This window comes from Etheostoma cragini, chromosome 4, assembly GCF_013103735.1.
Source record: "Etheostoma cragini isolate CJK2018 chromosome 4, CSU_Ecrag_1.0, whole genome shotgun sequence".
NCBI lineage: Eukaryota > Metazoa > Chordata > Actinopteri > Perciformes > Percidae > Etheostoma > Etheostoma cragini.
Genome location: NC_048410.1, coordinates 27,707,687 through 27,726,860, shown reverse-complemented (window position 1 = coordinate 27,726,860; position 19,174 = coordinate 27,707,687). Strand labels below are relative to the sequence as shown.

General features: G+C 42.5%; 1 protein-coding gene across 4 annotated transcripts in view; it reads right to left on the bottom strand.

Annotated features, from left to right (window-relative positions):
- The window catches only part of LOC117942667 (rho guanine nucleotide exchange factor 10-like protein), a 78,235-nt gene that overhangs the window by 43,153 nt on the left and 15,908 nt on the right, over positions 1-19,174 (bottom strand). The window contains exons 4-12 of one of the 4 annotated variants that reach the window (XM_034868261.1): positions 12,537-12,700; positions 10,306-10,398; positions 9,676-9,806; positions 8,383-8,478; positions 7,537-7,645; positions 5,708-5,808; positions 5,136-5,213; positions 3,721-3,900; positions 2,530-2,646 (exon numbers count right to left, since the gene is read on the bottom strand). In XM_034868261.1, coding sequence (XP_034724152.1) covers positions 2,530-2,646; positions 3,721-3,900; positions 5,136-5,213; positions 5,708-5,808; positions 7,537-7,645; positions 8,383-8,478; positions 9,676-9,806; positions 10,306-10,398; positions 12,537-12,700 — 1,069 coding nt within the window. The remainder of the gene's footprint in view (positions 1-2,529; positions 2,647-3,720; positions 3,901-5,135; positions 5,214-5,707; positions 5,809-7,536; positions 7,646-8,382; positions 8,479-9,675; positions 9,807-10,305; positions 10,399-12,536; positions 12,701-19,174) is intronic. The other 3 variants (XM_034868262.1, XM_034868263.1, XM_034868264.1) reach the window with 3 other exon arrangements.

Sequence of the window (19,174 nt, the reverse complement as noted above, 5' to 3'; positions counted from 1 at the left end):
GGCTGCTTAGAAATTAAGTGTTAACGAGCAGTTGGACAGGTGTACCTAATAAAGTGGCCGGTGAGTGTATATCACACACTGTTGTCCAAACCCACACAATCAACAGACAGAGACAGCATTTTGGAACTTTGTGATCAATACTGTATGGTGATGTCACCAAGTGGTGTCCCATTTCATAGGGGTATGTTTTCACCCCTTACCCCTACCCCTTGGTTTCAAGGGCCAAGGGGTAGGGGTAAGGGCCAAGGGGTAGGGGTAAGACGGGGAAATGGGATTCAGCCTAAGCATAGCAGGAACGCCAGACCACGAGTGTTTAACTATATATCTTTTCTCGTTAGTTACGGCTGAAAGTCGTCAATCAATCGAAATGTCTTTCTATAGCACTTTACAGCAACCAGCAGGTATCCAAAGCGCTTAACATCACAAACCAAGAGCAAAAACACATCACACAATGGAAAGAGTAAACATAGAAAACAATAAAATCAGAAAAGGTTACAAAGAAACAGAGGAATGGGGGGGGGGCGGGGGGAGAGCTTGTTCCAGGGTCTCAGGATAGCAATTACAAAAGCCTGACCCCCCCCACCGTTTAAACCTGGACCTTCGGACTTCTTAAACTAGCGGATTTGAAGACCGGTTGTGCTCCCGCAAAGTTCAAATTTTAGACAAATACTCTGGGGCCAGATCATTTAAAGCCTTAAAAAACAAACTAAGTGGCAGAAAAAAAAGAAAGAAGAAAAAAAAACATTGCCAATTATACAGCACTCCGCAATTCGAATCAAGAGCCAGTTGTTTAGCCAAAGGTTTAATCACTGATCTGGATGATGCTACCCTACACCGGGCGCCTGGGTAGCTCAGCTGGTGGAGCACGAGCCCACAGACGCAGCGGCCCTTTGCTGCATGTCATACCCCCTCTCTCTCCCCTTTCATGTCTTCAGCTGTCCTATGAATAAAGGCCTAAAAAGCCCAAAATATAATCTTTGAAAAATGAAGAAAATGCTTTTCTACACAGTATGTTTGTACACAACTTTGACAATAATTACTGATCTCAATTATAATAATTATTAGACTTTCTGGATTCTCTGATCCGCTGTTTCGATATTCTTTTTATGTCTACTAAAAACTAATTTCGCTTGGACAATAATAAACATTTATGCAATTGTCAATTTCTTCTTTTTCTTTCTATCAAAAACAAATCGTTTACAGTAAACTCACCTAGATGCTTCTCTGCAAATGGAGCTCGCATATTACATCGTAATGTAAAAACAAAACAATTATCCAAACACGAATTGAATGGTCCCTCTCCCTGTACTCTAAATCTGCCTTGCGTGCTTAGGGTCATATGCATGCAGTCAGTGCCTCCACAATATTTTAGAAGCAACATAATGAAGTATGTCATTGATTCAGTGTTTTTTCCCCAGTCTGTGTCTAGCCAATGTATTATTTGGTTTGTCTTCACGTTGCCAGTGAGAGCTGCAACAGGCAGCGGGAGAGACAGAGGAACCTTTAAACAGAAAGAAGGGGACACATGTTATCTGGAGTAACATGCAGTGCTGTCAGCGGTGTGATCTGGTTCTGTAAATCAGCCTTACAGCTCAATGATCCGGGTCATACTCATGCATGAATGCTGCGCGCATAAGGAATTGTTGAACTCAGAACATTTAAATAATTCCTTGGCACTGCATGCACCCTGGCACTATTTCCCTTGTTCATGATCCCTAATTAATATCTGAAACATGAAGTAAACCGTTCAACAGATCTTGACTGTCTGGTTGTGGAAAGTTGTCATAAAACAATCAGCCCATGTGGCATTCATTCCTTCGCAGATTCCCCTGTATTTTATCACAAACGTCAATCAATCAATCCATTTTTATTTGTCAAATGAAATTGCATGAGGTGAAATTCCAGTGAAATGTAATCCTATCAGCATCCTTGATGAGTCATCATGAACCAGGACGTGGGGTGTAGGGTGGGTGGGCGTGGGGGGGCGGGGGCTGTCCTCATATAAGATTTCTAGTGGCCTGAGGGTAGACGCTCCTCCTTAGCCTCTCAGATTAGCCTGGTGTCCTAGCCGCTTTTTTGCAATTCTTGGTGCAAATATCCTTCAGGCACTCATGGGAGCTTTTTGAGATAGATTCAACAAACTGAAGTGCATAGAACAGCCTACTACAATAAACGACAATATCAAACTAGCCCAGTGGCTTTTACAGTGCTTCCATCTAATTTCTTCCATGAATGAATACTAAAAGGTAGACACGCGCCATGAACCCACTGTCAACAACAATTTAGCATTTTGTGTAAATAACCACCTTTTTACAGATGGAATTATTTGTCTGTCTCCTTGGAAACCTGAGAAGTATGTATTATTGAAGCCTTGAGATTTGGAGCTTCCCCAGATTCAGCATCTGCTGATGAACCTCAAAGGAAAACAAAGAGGAGAGGAGCTAAAACACAAATGTGTTTCCTTGATTAGAAGAAAGAAAGAAAAAAAAAAAAAGAACTATATGGTGCTGCTCACAGGCTGAAGCTCACCTTTAAGAATTCCAGAAAGGCTGGTTTGGACATGCACGCCTTTTTAATGAGAGCCATGGCATTGGTGAAGTTGTTCACGTAATCACTGTACACATCCAGCACCATGGACTTGGAAAACTGTGGAAAACAGAAAGAAGCAAATCCATGTGAATTTGTAACAGCACTCCAACACGGGCAGCCTACTGCGCCACCACGATTCATTATTTTGTCTTTACAACAGCATCCACAAACACATTCATACATCTTGAATAGTTGGCTAAGCATTCTGTTTGCAGAGAGACCCAAAGGTAATTTCAACGTAAAGAGAGGCGGGGAAATGGCCATTAAGTATAGTCTTTAAAAACCACAAACCCCTTCATGAGCCGTGTGTGTGTGTGTGTGTGTGTGTGTGTGTGTGTGTGAGTGAGTGAGTGAGGGGGTGTGCCTGTTCTGCAGTAGACATTAATTCTCTCTCCTCAATTAAACCCACACCAGGCAGCTGATAGTGGCAGTTTGCGGAGTAGAGGGGAATAAGCAAATCGCACGAAGGAATTAACCCTCTTTGCTCACATCCACCTCAGGATCCTGCTTCTCGGATATTACTACAAGACCCTCAGGTACAGAAACAACAGGACAGCTTAATAAGGAGGACACAGTCCCAGCACTTTCCTTTTCCAGTGTTGTCTCATTTGATGATAGGTATTGGGATACCAATGGGGGAGCCCTGTAAGGGCCAGCAGTGGAGGAGCGGGTTTAATCAGCCCCCCTAATAGACAAATAATGAGTGGACCTTATGGATGAGCACACTGCAGAGACTCACAACAGAAAACGCACACTGAACACTATTATTCTAGTGCCAAAATGTGTAAACAAGTATCCCAGAGAAATGTGGATGCAGTAGAGATATTCATCACCACTGTAATTGATTCCATGTTTGGTGTAAACTATCCCTGTTTGCTCAACCTAAAGCCTGTAGCTCATTATAACTCTGCTAGCAGAGATTGTGTTATACAGTTAGACAGAAATGCCAAGAAAAATATGAGTTCCTTTACTCAGGATGCAAGTCTTTGATTGCATGTTGGATAGAAACAAACCAAGAATGCGCACACACGCACACAGACACACACACAAACACCTGAGTCAGCCAATAACCCTCCAGTTTGCGTTTGTATTTCACAAATATGAAGATACACACCAAAAATGCACACTTACCGAGGCAACAAATAAGTCTCCGATTTTCTCACTGCTGTCCCACTCGGCCACACGTGACGCCAGTGCAATCTGAAACATGGAGTGGCACTGGGTGATCTCCCTCAGTCGGAAAAATATAGGCCGGATCTTTCTTGGACTCAAGATGCGTGGATCAGCTTCCATCAATGGTCTCTGGTATTCCTGGTGAGATTGGGAGAGAAAATTGGGTTTTTAAATGTTGATTGTGTGTGTGTGTATGTGTGGGTCTGAGGTGTGAAGAAAGGGGGGGGTGCTTAGGATGACTCCGCAGTCCACCTCCCTTAGGCAATTCTTCTTTTCAGCAGCATGAGCAGACAACCAAAGGGGAGGAGACATGAACTGAAGTGAGAGAGGAAATGTGCTTACAGGCACCGTGACTACATCAATCCAAAGGATTCACCCACAAAACAGCAGTTGCCACTAGCAAACATGTTCAGTACTCAAGGTGACTTGTTATTATAAAAGCCAGAATATTAAATGGCAAAAAAAGAAAGCTCCCAGCAGAGGTACAGATGCAAAAGCAACATGGTGAAATAGGCATTGATTGATTCTTCAGTCAGCACGCATGGGAATATTAGCGTACCTACATAAATAAGTTGACAGGCTCTCTGTGGACCACATTCTTCACGGAAGTCAGTACATAATACGTCTTTGAATCTGAACATGGTGAAATATAGACATTGTGTCCAAGACAAACGTGATAGATGAAAAGTGGTCGATTGGCTGTCGATGTTTTGCGAGTCTTATCTACGCAAATACATCCCAGCAAATAAATCATCTGCATAACGAACATGGACAGGAAGTACTACAGGGACAACTGTGCAATGGGTTTGTGCGATCGGTTTTACAGAAATAATGAAAGTTACAACCCTCAATGTCTAATTGTGCTGTGGCCTTTCATCTGTTTTATGTTATCTGTTTGGAGAGAGTGCGTTTAGCACTTGGCTGGACTCTCTGAATAACAAGAGAGATTTCAAAAGAGCTAAACCTCCGCAGGTATCGCACGCAATCATGTCACTCAACAACAAAGGTAGCGCATTGCATCTTGACAGTGGAAGATTTTGCAGTGTGCAGGGAAGCCATTGATGGCTGCTGATTCCATGTCAGTAGGCTCCGCTTATTTTTCTGTGATGAGGAGATAACAAGTCTCATTTTCCCCGCTTAAAAGAGAGACTAAAAAGGAATCTCCCCCCCCTTTGCATGCCTGACAGTCTCTCTTTTTGCATCAGAACAACGCTGCAGAAATGAGGACGGCTGTTTTATCAGGAATATTTATGCTGAGACACCTCGGTAATTTGATTGATATCACCGCTTCTCTGTTCAGTGTAATTTCTAACAGCTAAATGGTGAAGATATTGCATGTGGCAGAGGAGGACGCCAGGGACTAAACAGCTCACCTGCAAGATTCTCCTGAGAGACTCCAAGTAGCTCCGCTCGCTCTGAATGATGGAGCCGAGGATATGGCGCCTGACAACCTGCGGAGACAACAGACCAGTCAGGACATCTAGCACTAAGAGGACATGATAGGGCTGCAGTGTGCGGTATGCTTTCAGTTAAGCACGGTGCAGCGTTGATGGATTGCACTATAATCATGTGTTTATCACAGGCGGAAAACGATTCAAAGAGGACTGGATCTGTTTGATCAAGGCCTCCACCCGAGTTCTGAATCATTGGATTTCCTGGGACATAAAAGCGGCTGTTCTTGCAGTTACAAAACACACTGCTTTTCCAAAAAGGATAAAGAGAATAGAGCACATAGATATGTAAAAAACACTGAAATAACAAATGAAGACTTTTAACATGACAGCCTCGCGCCTTATCCCAACGCTACCGGGTAAAGAGTGTGTTAGACATAAAAGCTAGATGCTAAGTAGACTACATGTCCTACATATGCGGGTTGTATTTATTTAGGGAAGCGCAAGAAGAAATGGTTGCATAAAAAAAAAAAAAAAAAAAAAAAAAGGTGCACCTGATGGTTGGTCAGCCCCTCTGGCATGGGGCTCAGCTGTGGGGGGGGATGCTTCACTTCGGACATAGCTACATCCAGGTATCCTGCGTCATCCTCCTCTTCTGCAGCCATTCAGAAATAAAGGAGAAACATACGGAAAGTGTGTGTGTGTGTGTGTGTGTGTGTGTGTGTGTGTGTGTGTGTGTGTGTGTGTGTGTGTGTGTGTGTGTGTGTGAATGAGAGAGGGGGGAAGAGAGAAAGACAGCTATCAGATCTCACTGCAACTGGAGACACATTGCGACACACTAAGTTTATTACCTCGAAAATCTGAAGAGATTTCTATACACTTTGAAAGAGACGGAGCGAGAGAGAGAGAAAGAGCTATGGAGAATGGAGTGAGAGGCAGAGAGGCCTTCGGGGAAAAAAGGGGAGAAAAAAAAAACTTTCAAAAACAATACTGTATCTCTGTAGGAGTAAAAGGAGGCACACAAACGTGTGTCGGCGAAAAACACGATCCAACGCGCTCTCATCTCTGCATTGGCACCAAGACGTTCGACAGTCTCAAAAGAAAGAGAATAGAAAAATCCCCACGCCACTCGTAACCATAAAGACACAGATACCAAAAGCTTCCACCGTTCCAATTAAAGACTTTGGAATGATAACAGAGGATTGGTGGAAAAGAAATATAATGCCGTGCAGATTTCCCTCGATCATCACCTAAAAATAGCAGCGCTGGCCTCTTTACCTCTTTGTGATTGCTCAGATGGGTTTGAGGCGTGGGTCTGGTATCTATGGTTTGCGGCGCTGCTCGATACTCCATTAATGGATGGTAATCTCTCTCTATTGTCAGCCGAGGGTTCCTATGACACCGCCTCTACTGCGCCGCATGAGTTGCTTCATCCTTCGCTTTCTCCCGTATCGAAAACTTTACTCAACCCACGTCTGTTTTATTTATTATGGTTATAATCAGTCTTTTCTTCACAGTGCTTTCGTTTCTCCCTGAAGGGATTTGTACAAGACAGAAAAAGTATGTGCTATCTGCCGTGTCTGCCTCGAACACTACTCTAGCTTGGCTAGCTCTGCACATAAGCAACGGCCTATAATTCAAAGAGTCAACCATGTGATGTATAGTTTATTAAAAGAAGTGGACGTGGAAAATGCCCTACTCAAGACTTCGAAACAATATTAGACAAATCAATGGGTGGCGTCACGGAGGCTACGTACACTTTTATTATACACTCTCGTGAGTCAACTGTATAACCAATACCCATTATTAGAAACAGTATCACTTTTGTCCAAAAAAGCAAGCTAACTAGGCCTGCACGATTAATTGTTATAAAATCAATTCACTCTGTTCACAATTTAAATTTTAAATAAATTTGATTTAAAAAAAACAAACATTGTTTGTACTGGTGTTATTGTGAATACATAGTTCTAAAATTGTATAATGTTTTTTGTTATTATTACTCAATACTTTCTGACCTTTTCGAATCCCCTGACAAATAACCCACATTACAAAAACTAAACTAAGGCTAAGCGTTTTCAAAGAATACAAACTAAACAAGCAAACGCGCTTTAAAAACTAATTAAAACTAAACTGAATTTGAAAACATAAAGTCAAAACAAAATAAAAAATAAAAAACTAATGAAAAATGCAAAACTGTAATAACCTTGGTTTGGTACTGCCAATGTATTTTGTCATGATAAAAAACAAGAAAAAAAAAAATCATGGAAGAGAATTGTGATATCAATTCCAAGGGGGAAAAAAGTCGTGATTGGTATTTTTCCCTGAATCGTGCAGGCCTACAGCTAACCCACATTTCCAAAGTTTTTAGACTTCCCTGCATTACCCAATTGATCTTTTCTCTGGAGGAAGGAAACTTTTCGCATGACGGCTATCTTGGTCTTTTCGAGCCCGTCCTTCGTTCCGCTTCGCGCCGCCTTCATGAGCTGCTGAACCTGGTTGGAAGGAGCAGACAGACACGACGAGGGAGCGTTAGGGTGCAAGGAAAGAGCCATGCTGTGGAGACTTGATGACCTGCGGTGTTCCTCTGAAGAGAGACGGAGAGGAGTGGCGCTCACTGGGCTCATCATGGATCTCACCATCTGCGACTCCCTGCGGGCCGCTGTGCAGCCTCTAATCAGAGAGCCTATGAGCATATCATCGGGAGATTATGGTAACAGAGTGAGCACCACATCAGAGCTGCGTTGCTCAGTGCGGGAGAATTTAGTTGACCACAAACTCCACCCTGAGCATCACAGAGGCCCCTGCAACCAGACTCCACAGACCTAGAATACACACCGGGTGGTAGTATTTTTAAATGATGCTACTTCAGGAAAAGTAGGTCATTAATTGGGGGCAAGTTGCACTGGTGTTTTGGAAGTAAATACACTGAATATTATTAAATAAGTTATGTGTCCCATGAATATGTCAGGCTATTAAACCAGGCAGGGTAAACAGACAGAGACTGACAGATCAGAGTCTCAAAGCAAAGTCACAGTCCAAAAGCAAAGCTGGGGAGGCTGGTGCAAAGAGACAGTTAAGCCTTTGAGTCAGCTGGGCATACAACACAGCATATTTCAACTCTGGGGTGATCATCAATCCTATTGACAAACATCTAGCGGGGTGGTTCGAGCTCTGGGAGGAAGAAGAAACTGTGTGATAGAGCTGCGTTGGCTTGCTGCTGGAGATATACCTTGATGTCATAGTTGTGCTTGCCAGACAGCCTCATGGCCAGTTCACGTTTGGTCCTGGCACAGCGATCCCTCAGCCGACACACTTCAGGAGCGAGCTACAGGTGTTGGACGGGGACAGGGGGGGGCGTGGAGGCAGGTGGAGTTTAGCCACAAAAGCGAAGTGAGGAGGAGGAGAGTAGGGGAGAGGAGATAGAAAAAGCATAATGGAGGCAGAGTGATCACGGCAACATCGGGAATTAATCACAAGCATAGAGAGTAAAGCCTTAGAGCACTGCTTTGGTCAAAGGGGTTATGCTGTATGAGACTTGTGGGGGGGGGGGGGGGGGCAGGCAGTTTAGAGCAATTATTAAGAGAACTATGTCAGAGCACTCCCAGGCTGCTCAAATTAAGCATTGAACTAAACAAGAGGAGAACTTCAGGTACACTTGGTGAAAGTCTAATCGGGCGTGACTAATTAAAAACTGTGGAAAAAAATGCGTTTCCGATGAAAGCTGTGCTAGCTGATTAGCCGAAAAGGGTTGCCGGGCCTTGATAGTTGCGGTTTCTTCATTAAGTTGTTCAACCAGTGCAGCAGGATCTTTTCCTTTTGTTCAGCGGATAAAGCATGCAAAGAGAACAACAAAAATTCCCTTAGCTCTCTACTTTGTTTCTCAAAGCATCGATTTAACTCAGGGTGTTCTTGAAATACACTCTCCATACATAGACATCAATATGAGAACATATGTAAAAGGTAGGTATAAATCTATACGTTAATAATGATTCAACTCGGCAAAATAGGTGGGTTTTTTTTCAATAGTATGACTCCAAATGTTCTCCTATGCCTGCATAGGTGCATGCATGCTAGAGGCTGTTGAGGCCCATTGTGAATGTGCACACAGTGCCATCATGTGGAAGACTGACAGTGTGTAGCAGGGCTGCACAACACTGGTGAACAGCATCCTTGGCGGGGAAGAGGCAAGGAAATGGGAGGCTTTCCAAAACTGAAAAGCCTCTTGTTTACTTTTATCCCACAGTGAAAGTTTAAGGCAGAGACAGCCTGTTATACATTTTTCAAGTTCTTCATAGTTTCCTTCCAGTTGTATACATTAGTAAAGACAACTGCGCCAGAGGAGCAGGAGATGAAATATTCCCCTTGATTTTTCTTTTTCAAAGTGCTGAAAACCAACCAAAACAACCTGGCTGGTCGTGATGCCGCGTAAAATAAACAGACATGATGATTTGTGTGAGATGAATACACACATCCGGCATGCATCCTCCACACCCACGCCCACACCCACACTTGTGAATGCTACCTTGCTCCGTGTTGGTAGTTTGGTCTCGTTATCGGACTGTTCGTCGTAGCTTTCGAACTCACTGGAACTCCACGCATGGTCGGCATCCGGAGGACCGATGTCTCGCTGAACATCTTCATAGATCATGTCTGCTAAACACACACACACACACACACACGCACACGCACACGCACACGCACACGCACACGCACACACGCACGCACGCACGCACGCACGCACGCACGCACGCACACACACGGCATCAAGCTTCCCGAAAGGATAGGACTGGGCAATATATCAATATTATATCAACATTGTGATACAAGATTAGATCCTGTCTTAGATTCTGGATATGGTATTATGATAAAATGGCATAAGTGTTGTCTTTTCCTGGTTATAAAGTAAAGCAATGTCATTTTCTTACCAGACTGTTTAAGCTGTTTTCATCAGTGTATCCAGATTACTGATGATTATTCATCAAATGTCAATGAGTAAATATGTTGTGAACGCACCAATGGTTAACCATACAATCTTGTTGCGATATTGAGGTATGTGGTCCAAAATGTTGTGATATTTGACTTTCTCCATATCGCCCAGCCCTACGACAGGATAAACACCCGAAACCAACACAATTCTGCCGCAGCTACTAACCATCGGGAGAGAGGGGGTCCTCGCTTGGAACGTCATCGTAGATCACCTCGGAAGGCTCCTCCGTCTGTGGCTCGGCTTGGGCCGCACATAAAGCTAGCAAAGAAGAACACAAACACTGTTGTTGTTGTTTTTTAATAGAAGAAGAGTGGTGACTTCCACCTTTTATCTCCCTTGCTGTTTGACAGTTGCACCTTCATGATGTTGGATCGATCTTTGACATTCCCCCCAAAAAACAACACACACAGAGACATGCGCGCACAGCTCCAAACTACATTGCCTGAATCCTTTTGGCAAAGCAAAATAGATGAAAGACACCGGATCTCCTCCCACGGCCTTTGAATATTTACATACATTGTTTTATCTTTGTATCATACGCATTTGAAGGTCTTCTTCCTAAGGGAGATCTGGCACGTCGCTTTGTGCATATTGCCATAATGGCTTTGTCCATGTGACGCAACGTGATCGTATCCAGCTCGTTTGAGCTATTGACCCATTCTATCTCCCCGCTCGGCCGGATTTGTCATTAACTGCTTTGAGAGTGTTTCAGCCTAATTTAGCTCAGTGAGCTTTATTGATTTAGTTTTAAACTGTGATTTGTCTGTAACACTTTCTCCTTAGCCCCTAACAGCAACAATCACTCTTTTCCATTAATCTGATTGCCGATGTGTATTCTGTCATGGATTATTCGCTCTGAAATTTGAAAATAACCTTGGATACAATCCAGCAGATGAACAACGAGCACCGCTTTTTCTACAAAAGAGGATGTTCTTTGTATATCGCTCACGTCCCTAGACTTGTGCATTCAGAAAGGATTCAGAAAAGAGGAGGAAAAAAAACTGGATTTGGGCTATCAGCCTAACTATCAGCACATCTGCAAAATGACTGGGCCTCTTGGGAACACGGCTTGTTATTTCAAACGGGAAAAAAGCAGAAGTTCCTCGCTGTGTTTTCTTACTTTTATGAAACTTTTCTCTACAGCAGCACAACGACACCCCGATAAACTCATCCACAGGTCACAATGACACTGCAGGCAGGCAGCCAAAAAAATAATAACAATACACTGGCGTTATGAACATTTCCTTGTTGAGAATGTGAAAGAGAATAATAGGCTGCAAAGCATTTGCGATCGATCAGTCACATCTAACTGTGCCATGACCACAACGGAGGAGTGAAGGGACATTATTGATTGATTTTACAAACAGGAAACACTTTGGTATTTATTATTGTAACTTCCAGTACATATGGCTCAAAAAGAAACCGTCTACAAAATGCAATCCTCCACAGCAAGTTAATACATATGCCAAAAATATCTCCTGGAGTACGGTGTTTAAAAAAACTAAAAAAGGTAAAAAGTACCAAATTAAGTAAAAACACAAACCCAGCATTGCTGTAGATTTCTCATTGAGATCAGTGAAGTCTTATTCATTTCTGTTGTTTTAAGTCGGCTTGCTTTTCCCACTCTGTGTTTCATTAATTTTTTCCACAGCGAGGCGAGAGGTTTAATATAATTTACATTTTCCAGTTAGTTTGGATATACTGTACATGCTCCAAATGACAGCGGAGGCCTGTGTGGAAATACATCAGAAGAGTGGGACATCAAAATTGTCGTGCAGCATTGCAGGGCTCCTTTGCATCTCTCATTTCTGAGCCACCTTCAAACAACGCCAGCACTGCTGACTGAGTCGAAAAGCCAAAAGCAATTTTCCCTCATGGAAATGGTTCTCTATTGATCCTCATCCTGAATTAATTGGATTCATGTCATGTCTGCGTGGAAATCAAATTGTGCCAGACAATGCGTGTGCGTGAACTAGCGCGTACTGTGTTTTGAACAGTGTGTTTGTGTATTTGTGCACATGCGTGAGTCAGCACATAATGTGTGTGTGACCGCTTTCACCGTAGAAATCAATGAGCCATGAGATGACCGTAGGCCTTTAATGTGGGGTTCTTGCAACTGTTGATAAAGGTCAAAAGATGCTAGGTGCAGTACTAACGAAATACTGGTTCGCAATTTTGTCGTTGTTGTGCTCTGCGGGCTACGGTTTACGCAACTCTGGTAACCCAATTGGTTTTCTAACAGATCTGTCCGCGATGGAAACACTGTGATGAGTAGGTTGGAATGAGCCTGAATCCCAAGGAGAGCTTAGATTCAATTTGTTTTTGGTCTGAAATTGAACCCTTGATCTACAGTACAAGGTGCATCAATTCCCCGTCGATACAATTTAGTTCTGTACCTTCAGAGGTGTCCCTGGAGTCTGAGCTTTCCTTGCCGATTGCTTCGCTGTGATCTCCTGAATCAGTCGGCGTCCCCACAGCTGGCGGCACAACTGGAAGCCCCCGGAGCTCCTCTCCCACACCAGACGCCGAGGTACTGGGCTCGGCTGCTGCTGCCGAGTCCCTAGAAGGTACACAAATATTAGCGGTAGTTAAACTAACACGGAGTGCTGTGTGCCTCATTACGAGTTCATTTCAGTGGGAGGAAGTGGGAGGCAGAGGGGCTGGAGGTGAGGGTCAAAATAGTTCTTTGCTATCCAAGCATGCAAATGTGCACTCCCTGAAGTCTGCTATCTGATAGCTCATATGTAGGCTTTACAGGAACATGTTCTACCCAGACAGGACCTTAAGCAGAACTGAAACTAGTAAGATACCCACAATTCCTTTAAGTGATTATTTGGGACAACAATTTCTGTCACTTTCCCCAATAGGTTTTGTTTATAGTGACAACTATAGCTGTGTGTGGGATAAGTTGCTGATCTATTTATTCCTAAGAACTTTTGCAAGGCCATGTGTAAAGAAAATTATATAATCACACCTACTGCTAAGTACTTGAGTTACTTCATTCGCCCCTGAGCACTGTCAGATACCTGTCATGCCTGCAGCTTACCATAAATCAACCGCTGGCTTTTCGACTGAAAACATGCCGCCCTGAACCGCCTATTAAAAAGCAGACTGACATCACAGGGGAAAATCTTGTTGACACAGCTATCACATGGCCTGTGTTGATGCTGCCAGTGAGGGATTGTCCTCCCCCACATGACTGATTATATGACAGGATCCAGCGTGTAGGAGACTCCCATCTACTCTAATTAAATCTGTCCCTCTGCTAAACACCTCAGCAATGTTCGCAACGCCAGCAGCAGCTGCTGAGAGTGATGGGCAACTTGCTGACAAACAAGACATGCCAGGAAAAAACGTGCAAGGAAATGACGTAAACTTGACGGTAGCCTTGCAGAATTTCCATTTGAGTGGCCGTGGAAGGAAACAATGTGTATTCAACAATCTTGAAACCCATTCTCTGTTCTTGTATAAGTACATCACCAGGTGAACTGTGGATTATGAGTTAGAAAGGACAAAAAAAAAATAACAGTAGGTAGTTTGTAGCATCTGTGTTACCATGCACAGCATGCTGATAGGCTAGATTCACTGCATGAGAATAATTTAGATGACAGAAAACGGTTTCCACTCTCTCTTTGGTGTGTGCGATTAATGTGTGTGAGTTCTGTGATTTCGACAAAACGGCACAACGAGAGCAGATGTTACCGGTACCTAGAATATACATCCATGAATGGCAGAGGATGGCGAGCGGAAACAAAGATAGATAGATAACAAAGAAAAGCGACTTTTGAACGACAATTTGAGTTTCAAAATATAATATAATAATAAAAATATGTGCGTGTACTATCGATGTGAACTGAGTTCCCAGCGGAGTAGTTGGGTCTCAAATACCACTGTACCATTAAACGCTTAAATTAAAAATATACTGTATATATCCATTTTAAAGTACATTGAGAACAGATATTATATGTGGGATTAATTTGGAGTTGATCACGAGTAATTAGGACATTTGCGCGATTTGCCGGATTACAAATTGTAACTGATTGACAGCCCTTTTTACTAGAGTTGGGCGGTATCCAAATGTTGATACCGTCAAACCTCCTCCCTATTTTAGCCCGGTATCCGGTATTACCGTGACTAATTAAAAATGATGACGTAAGGCTCAGACGGCTTCACCTATCTGTTGGCTTGTGCCTACAGCGTTCAGAAACTGAATAGCAGACACTAATACTGACACACCTCTCACTTCTCGTTAGGTCAGAAACTGGAATGCTGCCAAACTCCAGAAGTCCTGTTCTTCTTCGAGACCAGGTCACCCGGTGCAAAAACTTGCCGTCTACCCCCCCCCCCCCCCCCCCCCCCCCCTTCTCCTCCACACTGTCAAGTGATGACAGCCAAACATAAGCCCTATTAGGCACTAAATAAATTATATTTAATATTTAATCCTTGTCTCCTACATAAGTGCATTGCCTTTTTTTAATGACGTATTGAAACTGATACGTTGCTATTTTTAAGACCCGCAGTTTACCGTATTACCGTCCAACCCTACATTTTACACTTTAAATTTAACAGCAACAGTAATAAATAAATAAAAATAAAAAATAAAAATCGTAAATAAATAAATGTTCTTCCTTAAAATACAGGGGACATAAGTATACACCCCCTATGTTAAATTCCCGTAGAGGCAGGCACATTTTTATTTTTAAAGGCCAGTTATTTCATGGATCAGGATACTATGCATCCTGATAAAGTTCCCTTGGCCAGATGGCTTGGATGGTTTTTTACTCCTCTATTTAATCAACTTTAGCACGGGTGTGTAAACCTTACCCACTGTATTTCAGCAAAACCCCAGCAGTCTGGCATGCCAATCTGGACCAAAATAAAAGAAATATAAATATAACGATGTATGTAAAGATAAGTTTAACATTATAAACTGTATATAAATGAAAATGCTAGCTCGGGTTGTGCTTTGAGCCCTGCTCTGCCTGTACTTTAAATGCCAACCAGATATCTGGATAGATGCAATGCCCTGCCAACATGTCATATCAGAGCTAGTGATAGCAGACATTTGGTTTTGCGGTGTCATCATGATGCAAAAGACTGTAAAGTATTACTTGGCTGCATTGTCTATGATGCTGGATCATTCGTCTCAATCTAAAAGAACAGAAATGATCTCCGCCCACATAAAAACAAAATAAAGAGCTATTTGTCAACAAATGTCTTACGATAAAATGATCTCTTGTCATTAAGATTGCTCGTGTGGAGAAATAAAATAGAGTGGAGCCAGAACAATAGCGGTGTACAGCTTTGTCTGCGTGGCTGTATGCATTCATGTCAGGCGTGAGTGATTTGAGCAGTGTAGCTATCGATTCAGGCGTATCTTTGCACACCCCTTCACAACTTATCTGTCCCCATAAGCCCCAGTGAGTCATATAGCTCAAGGAGAGACGCGGGGAATCATTTGTCAATGCAAATGACATAGCCCGGGGCCGAGCACAGCCTAAAGCAGAGGCTGACTGAATGCAAATCTCACACTTCCATCTGTTTCATTCCCTTCAGCCTCTGTGCCAGGACTGTACAACCTGCCGTAGCTCCACCTGTTCTGCCCCCTGGTTACTCCTGAGCATAGCTATCCGTTTTAACTGCACAAGCACTGTGCTGACCATACTGATGAAGCTCTATTTGTCCTCAGGTAATAAGGCTGAATTTCATTTCTCAGTCTTACCCCTTTCTCTTAGTTTTGTGCGTTCAGGCGAGAATAAGGGCTGTCCCAAGACTCCAATTGATCGAGGGCTAGGGGTAAGACGAAGGGGTGCACAGCCCTTAAAACCAAGGGAGGACGCAAGCTTACTTTAAACCGAGGGGTATCTATACACATTGCGCAACAGGCACTCTGGTCGATTTGGCAGCCATTGTTGCCCCCTATATATGTAAGTATTTTCAGCTTAAATAATTGATTTAAGTCTTGTTTTGTGCTCTATATAGTTTTGTACATATATACTTGAAACCAACCATGTTCTGAACTGAAACTTTTTAAAAATTGCTAGCATGCATGTCTACAGTTAGCAGAGAATTTTGTGCGATATCAGTGTACAATAATACTTGCTTTAGAGACATTGCTACGTGCTTTATATATACCGTCCTGTATCCCACAGGAGGACCCGGCAGCTGATCCACTTTCGGGATGAAAACTAGCATTAGTTTCTTAAATCATGTGTTCATGTTGTAGCCATTCATTATTGTATTGCTACTGTGTTGTTGTAATCATTTGTAATTAATTCCTGTTCATGCACTTGTTCATGTATATTGTTGTTGGTTATGATACAAGACACGGATGAAAGAAACGTGAGGGAAGGGTTACTGACCAACACGTATCAGACTGGTCTGGATTATCAGAATAGCTGTAATGTATTTGTGGTCTTGTGTCTTTTTTTAGTTTTACACATTTGATTGATAATATGTTTGTGACATGTATGTTATGGTTCTTCTAGGCCCCCTATAGTGGCTACAAAAGGTGATAGGTGTAAACCGAGCCCTAGGTATCCTGCTCTATCTTTGAGAAAATGAAACCTTAGGTGGGCTGATCTGGTCTTGCTCCTTATGATGTCATAAGGGGCAAGGCAGAGAAAGGGGAGGTAACCTTGTCCCAGAGAGTTTAGCCCATCATGAGAGAAAGACATCATGGCTTTCAAACGAGCAAAGTGGCAGTTGGTCAAGTTTGCCCCCCCCCCCTTCCCTTCCCTCCAAAAGCTACAGACTCAGAAATGACACATACTGAGGAAAGCTCTTTGTGGGCCTGGCTTTAGTGGCTGTAATTCTGCACCAAGGGCTGCATTTTTGGAAAGAGACTTCAGGTACAATATTACAATATTAGGGGACCAGTAAGGTCTACATAAAAAAGACTTCAGATACAGTAATAGGGGACCACTAAGGTCTACATAGAAGAGACTTCAGATACAGTATTAGGGGACCACTAAGGTCTACATAAAAGAGACTTCAGATACAGTATTATGGGACCTCTAAGGTCTACATAGAAGAGACTTCAGATAGAGTATTAGGGGACCACTAAAGTCTATATAAAAGCCTCCAAAGAGCACCATGTAATAGAATCTTTAAAATTGAAAGAAATTAAAATGATTATAGTGTGATTTTTGCAAGACTCGGCACAAATAAAGATTTTTCTTTCTTTAGTCTCTAGGATACAACTTGTAGGACTGCTACTTTTGCAGCACCACAATACTTCATTCAGAATGGTTTGACACATATTTTGCCATTAACAAATATTATGCCCCCCTGTGATTTGGATATTGCACTATTCCTCATTGCAATTTAGATGTTTGCAATAGCGACTGATTGTGCAGCACTAACTAAAGTCGTTCTGTACATCATGACAGACTATCTATAGTACACGTTTGGTTTTTACCACTTTCACAGTTTGCTTTTGCTTTCACAGCACATTCAACTGGGGCGAGTACAACAAGGTGAGGAGGGGTCTTCCAAAAAAAAAAATGGCTATGAAAAATAAATGTGTTTTGTAAGCTACATTGGATGAGTTTTTTTTTTTAGTTTTTTTAAGAGGGCAAAAGTCAAAAGTTCTTCCAAGGCTACAAAAGGACAAAAAAGTAACTATATTAGGGTGGGAAAGAAGAGGAAGTTAAGTTCAACTTTCTAACGCTAGAGCTCTGTGCAGATAAAACTGAAGCGTTTACTGTCACGTTGTCATGGTATCTTTTGTGTTAATCTATTTATTGTTGAGGTTCTGTGCAATGCGTCTAATGAAAACTATCTGTCAAGGGGGTGAAAAGTGAAGTCAGAAGTAAATGCTGGTATCAAAAACTGGAGCCAACATAAAACTCACAGGAGAGAGATGCTGCCTCGAGCATAATAGCTGTAACGAGCTGATGTGCTGTCATTGCGGTGTTAAGATAACCACATATTTCTGCAATAAAAATCTAAAAATAATTCTGCCAATATTATCCTAAAACTGCTGACAGATCTGGTGGATGGGATGGGTCTTAACACCTTAATGGTGGAAAGTGCTATTGATAGCTCTTTCCATAAAAAAGCAGACTATTGACTGTACCCAAGTGGAAACGTACACTCAGCAGAAACCCCCCGCATGAGAAATTGCCAAGAGCTCAGTGTGACTCCATTGCGCGCGCGCGCACACACACACACACACACACACACACACACACACACACACACACACACACACACACACACACACACACACACACACACACACACACACACACACACACACACACACACACACACACACACACACACACACACACACACACACACACACACACACACACCTGTGCACAAAAAGAGGCCCCTCATTTCAGCATAGGAAAAGAAAAGGAAAGCCCACAGGAACCCGGGACCCCAATTCCGCTATCAGTAGAGGTTTTTTTTGAGCACACACTTCCTATAGTAGATGCACATGTCAAAGGCCACCAAATAACTGTTAATTTAAGATCCAAAATGGCTTATCGTGCATCTAACATATTATTTGCAAATATAAATCAGTCAATTTGAAACGAAGGAAAAAAAACTCAATATACTATACTTTATGTTAAGTAGTCACCAAGGTAGCCATCCACAGATACACTGTGCCACATGTATGTTTTAACATTAAAACATCATTTATAAAAATCATGCCAACAATAGTTATGTTAATAGCTTAGTATTCTATGCATAGAAAATATATGTACATTATTTGGGCTTTAGGCTGCCCAATCTTTATTGTAGGTCCTGTTTAATATGCAACTTCATTTTATACACTATATGTAGCAGGGGTCCCTGCTCCGTCTCTCTCCTAGGTAAAGGGTCCTTGGCTTAAAAGAACTGGCCTAGAACATTACAGGAAATCTAATAACATTAAACAAGCAAGAAGTCTCTGAACTACTTTAGTAACGCTGTCTGGTTGTTCTAACAGTTCCAAAGTATGAAGATATACACTCACCGGCCACTTTATTAGGTACCCCATGCTAGTAACGGGTTGGACCCCCTTTTGCCTTCAGAACTG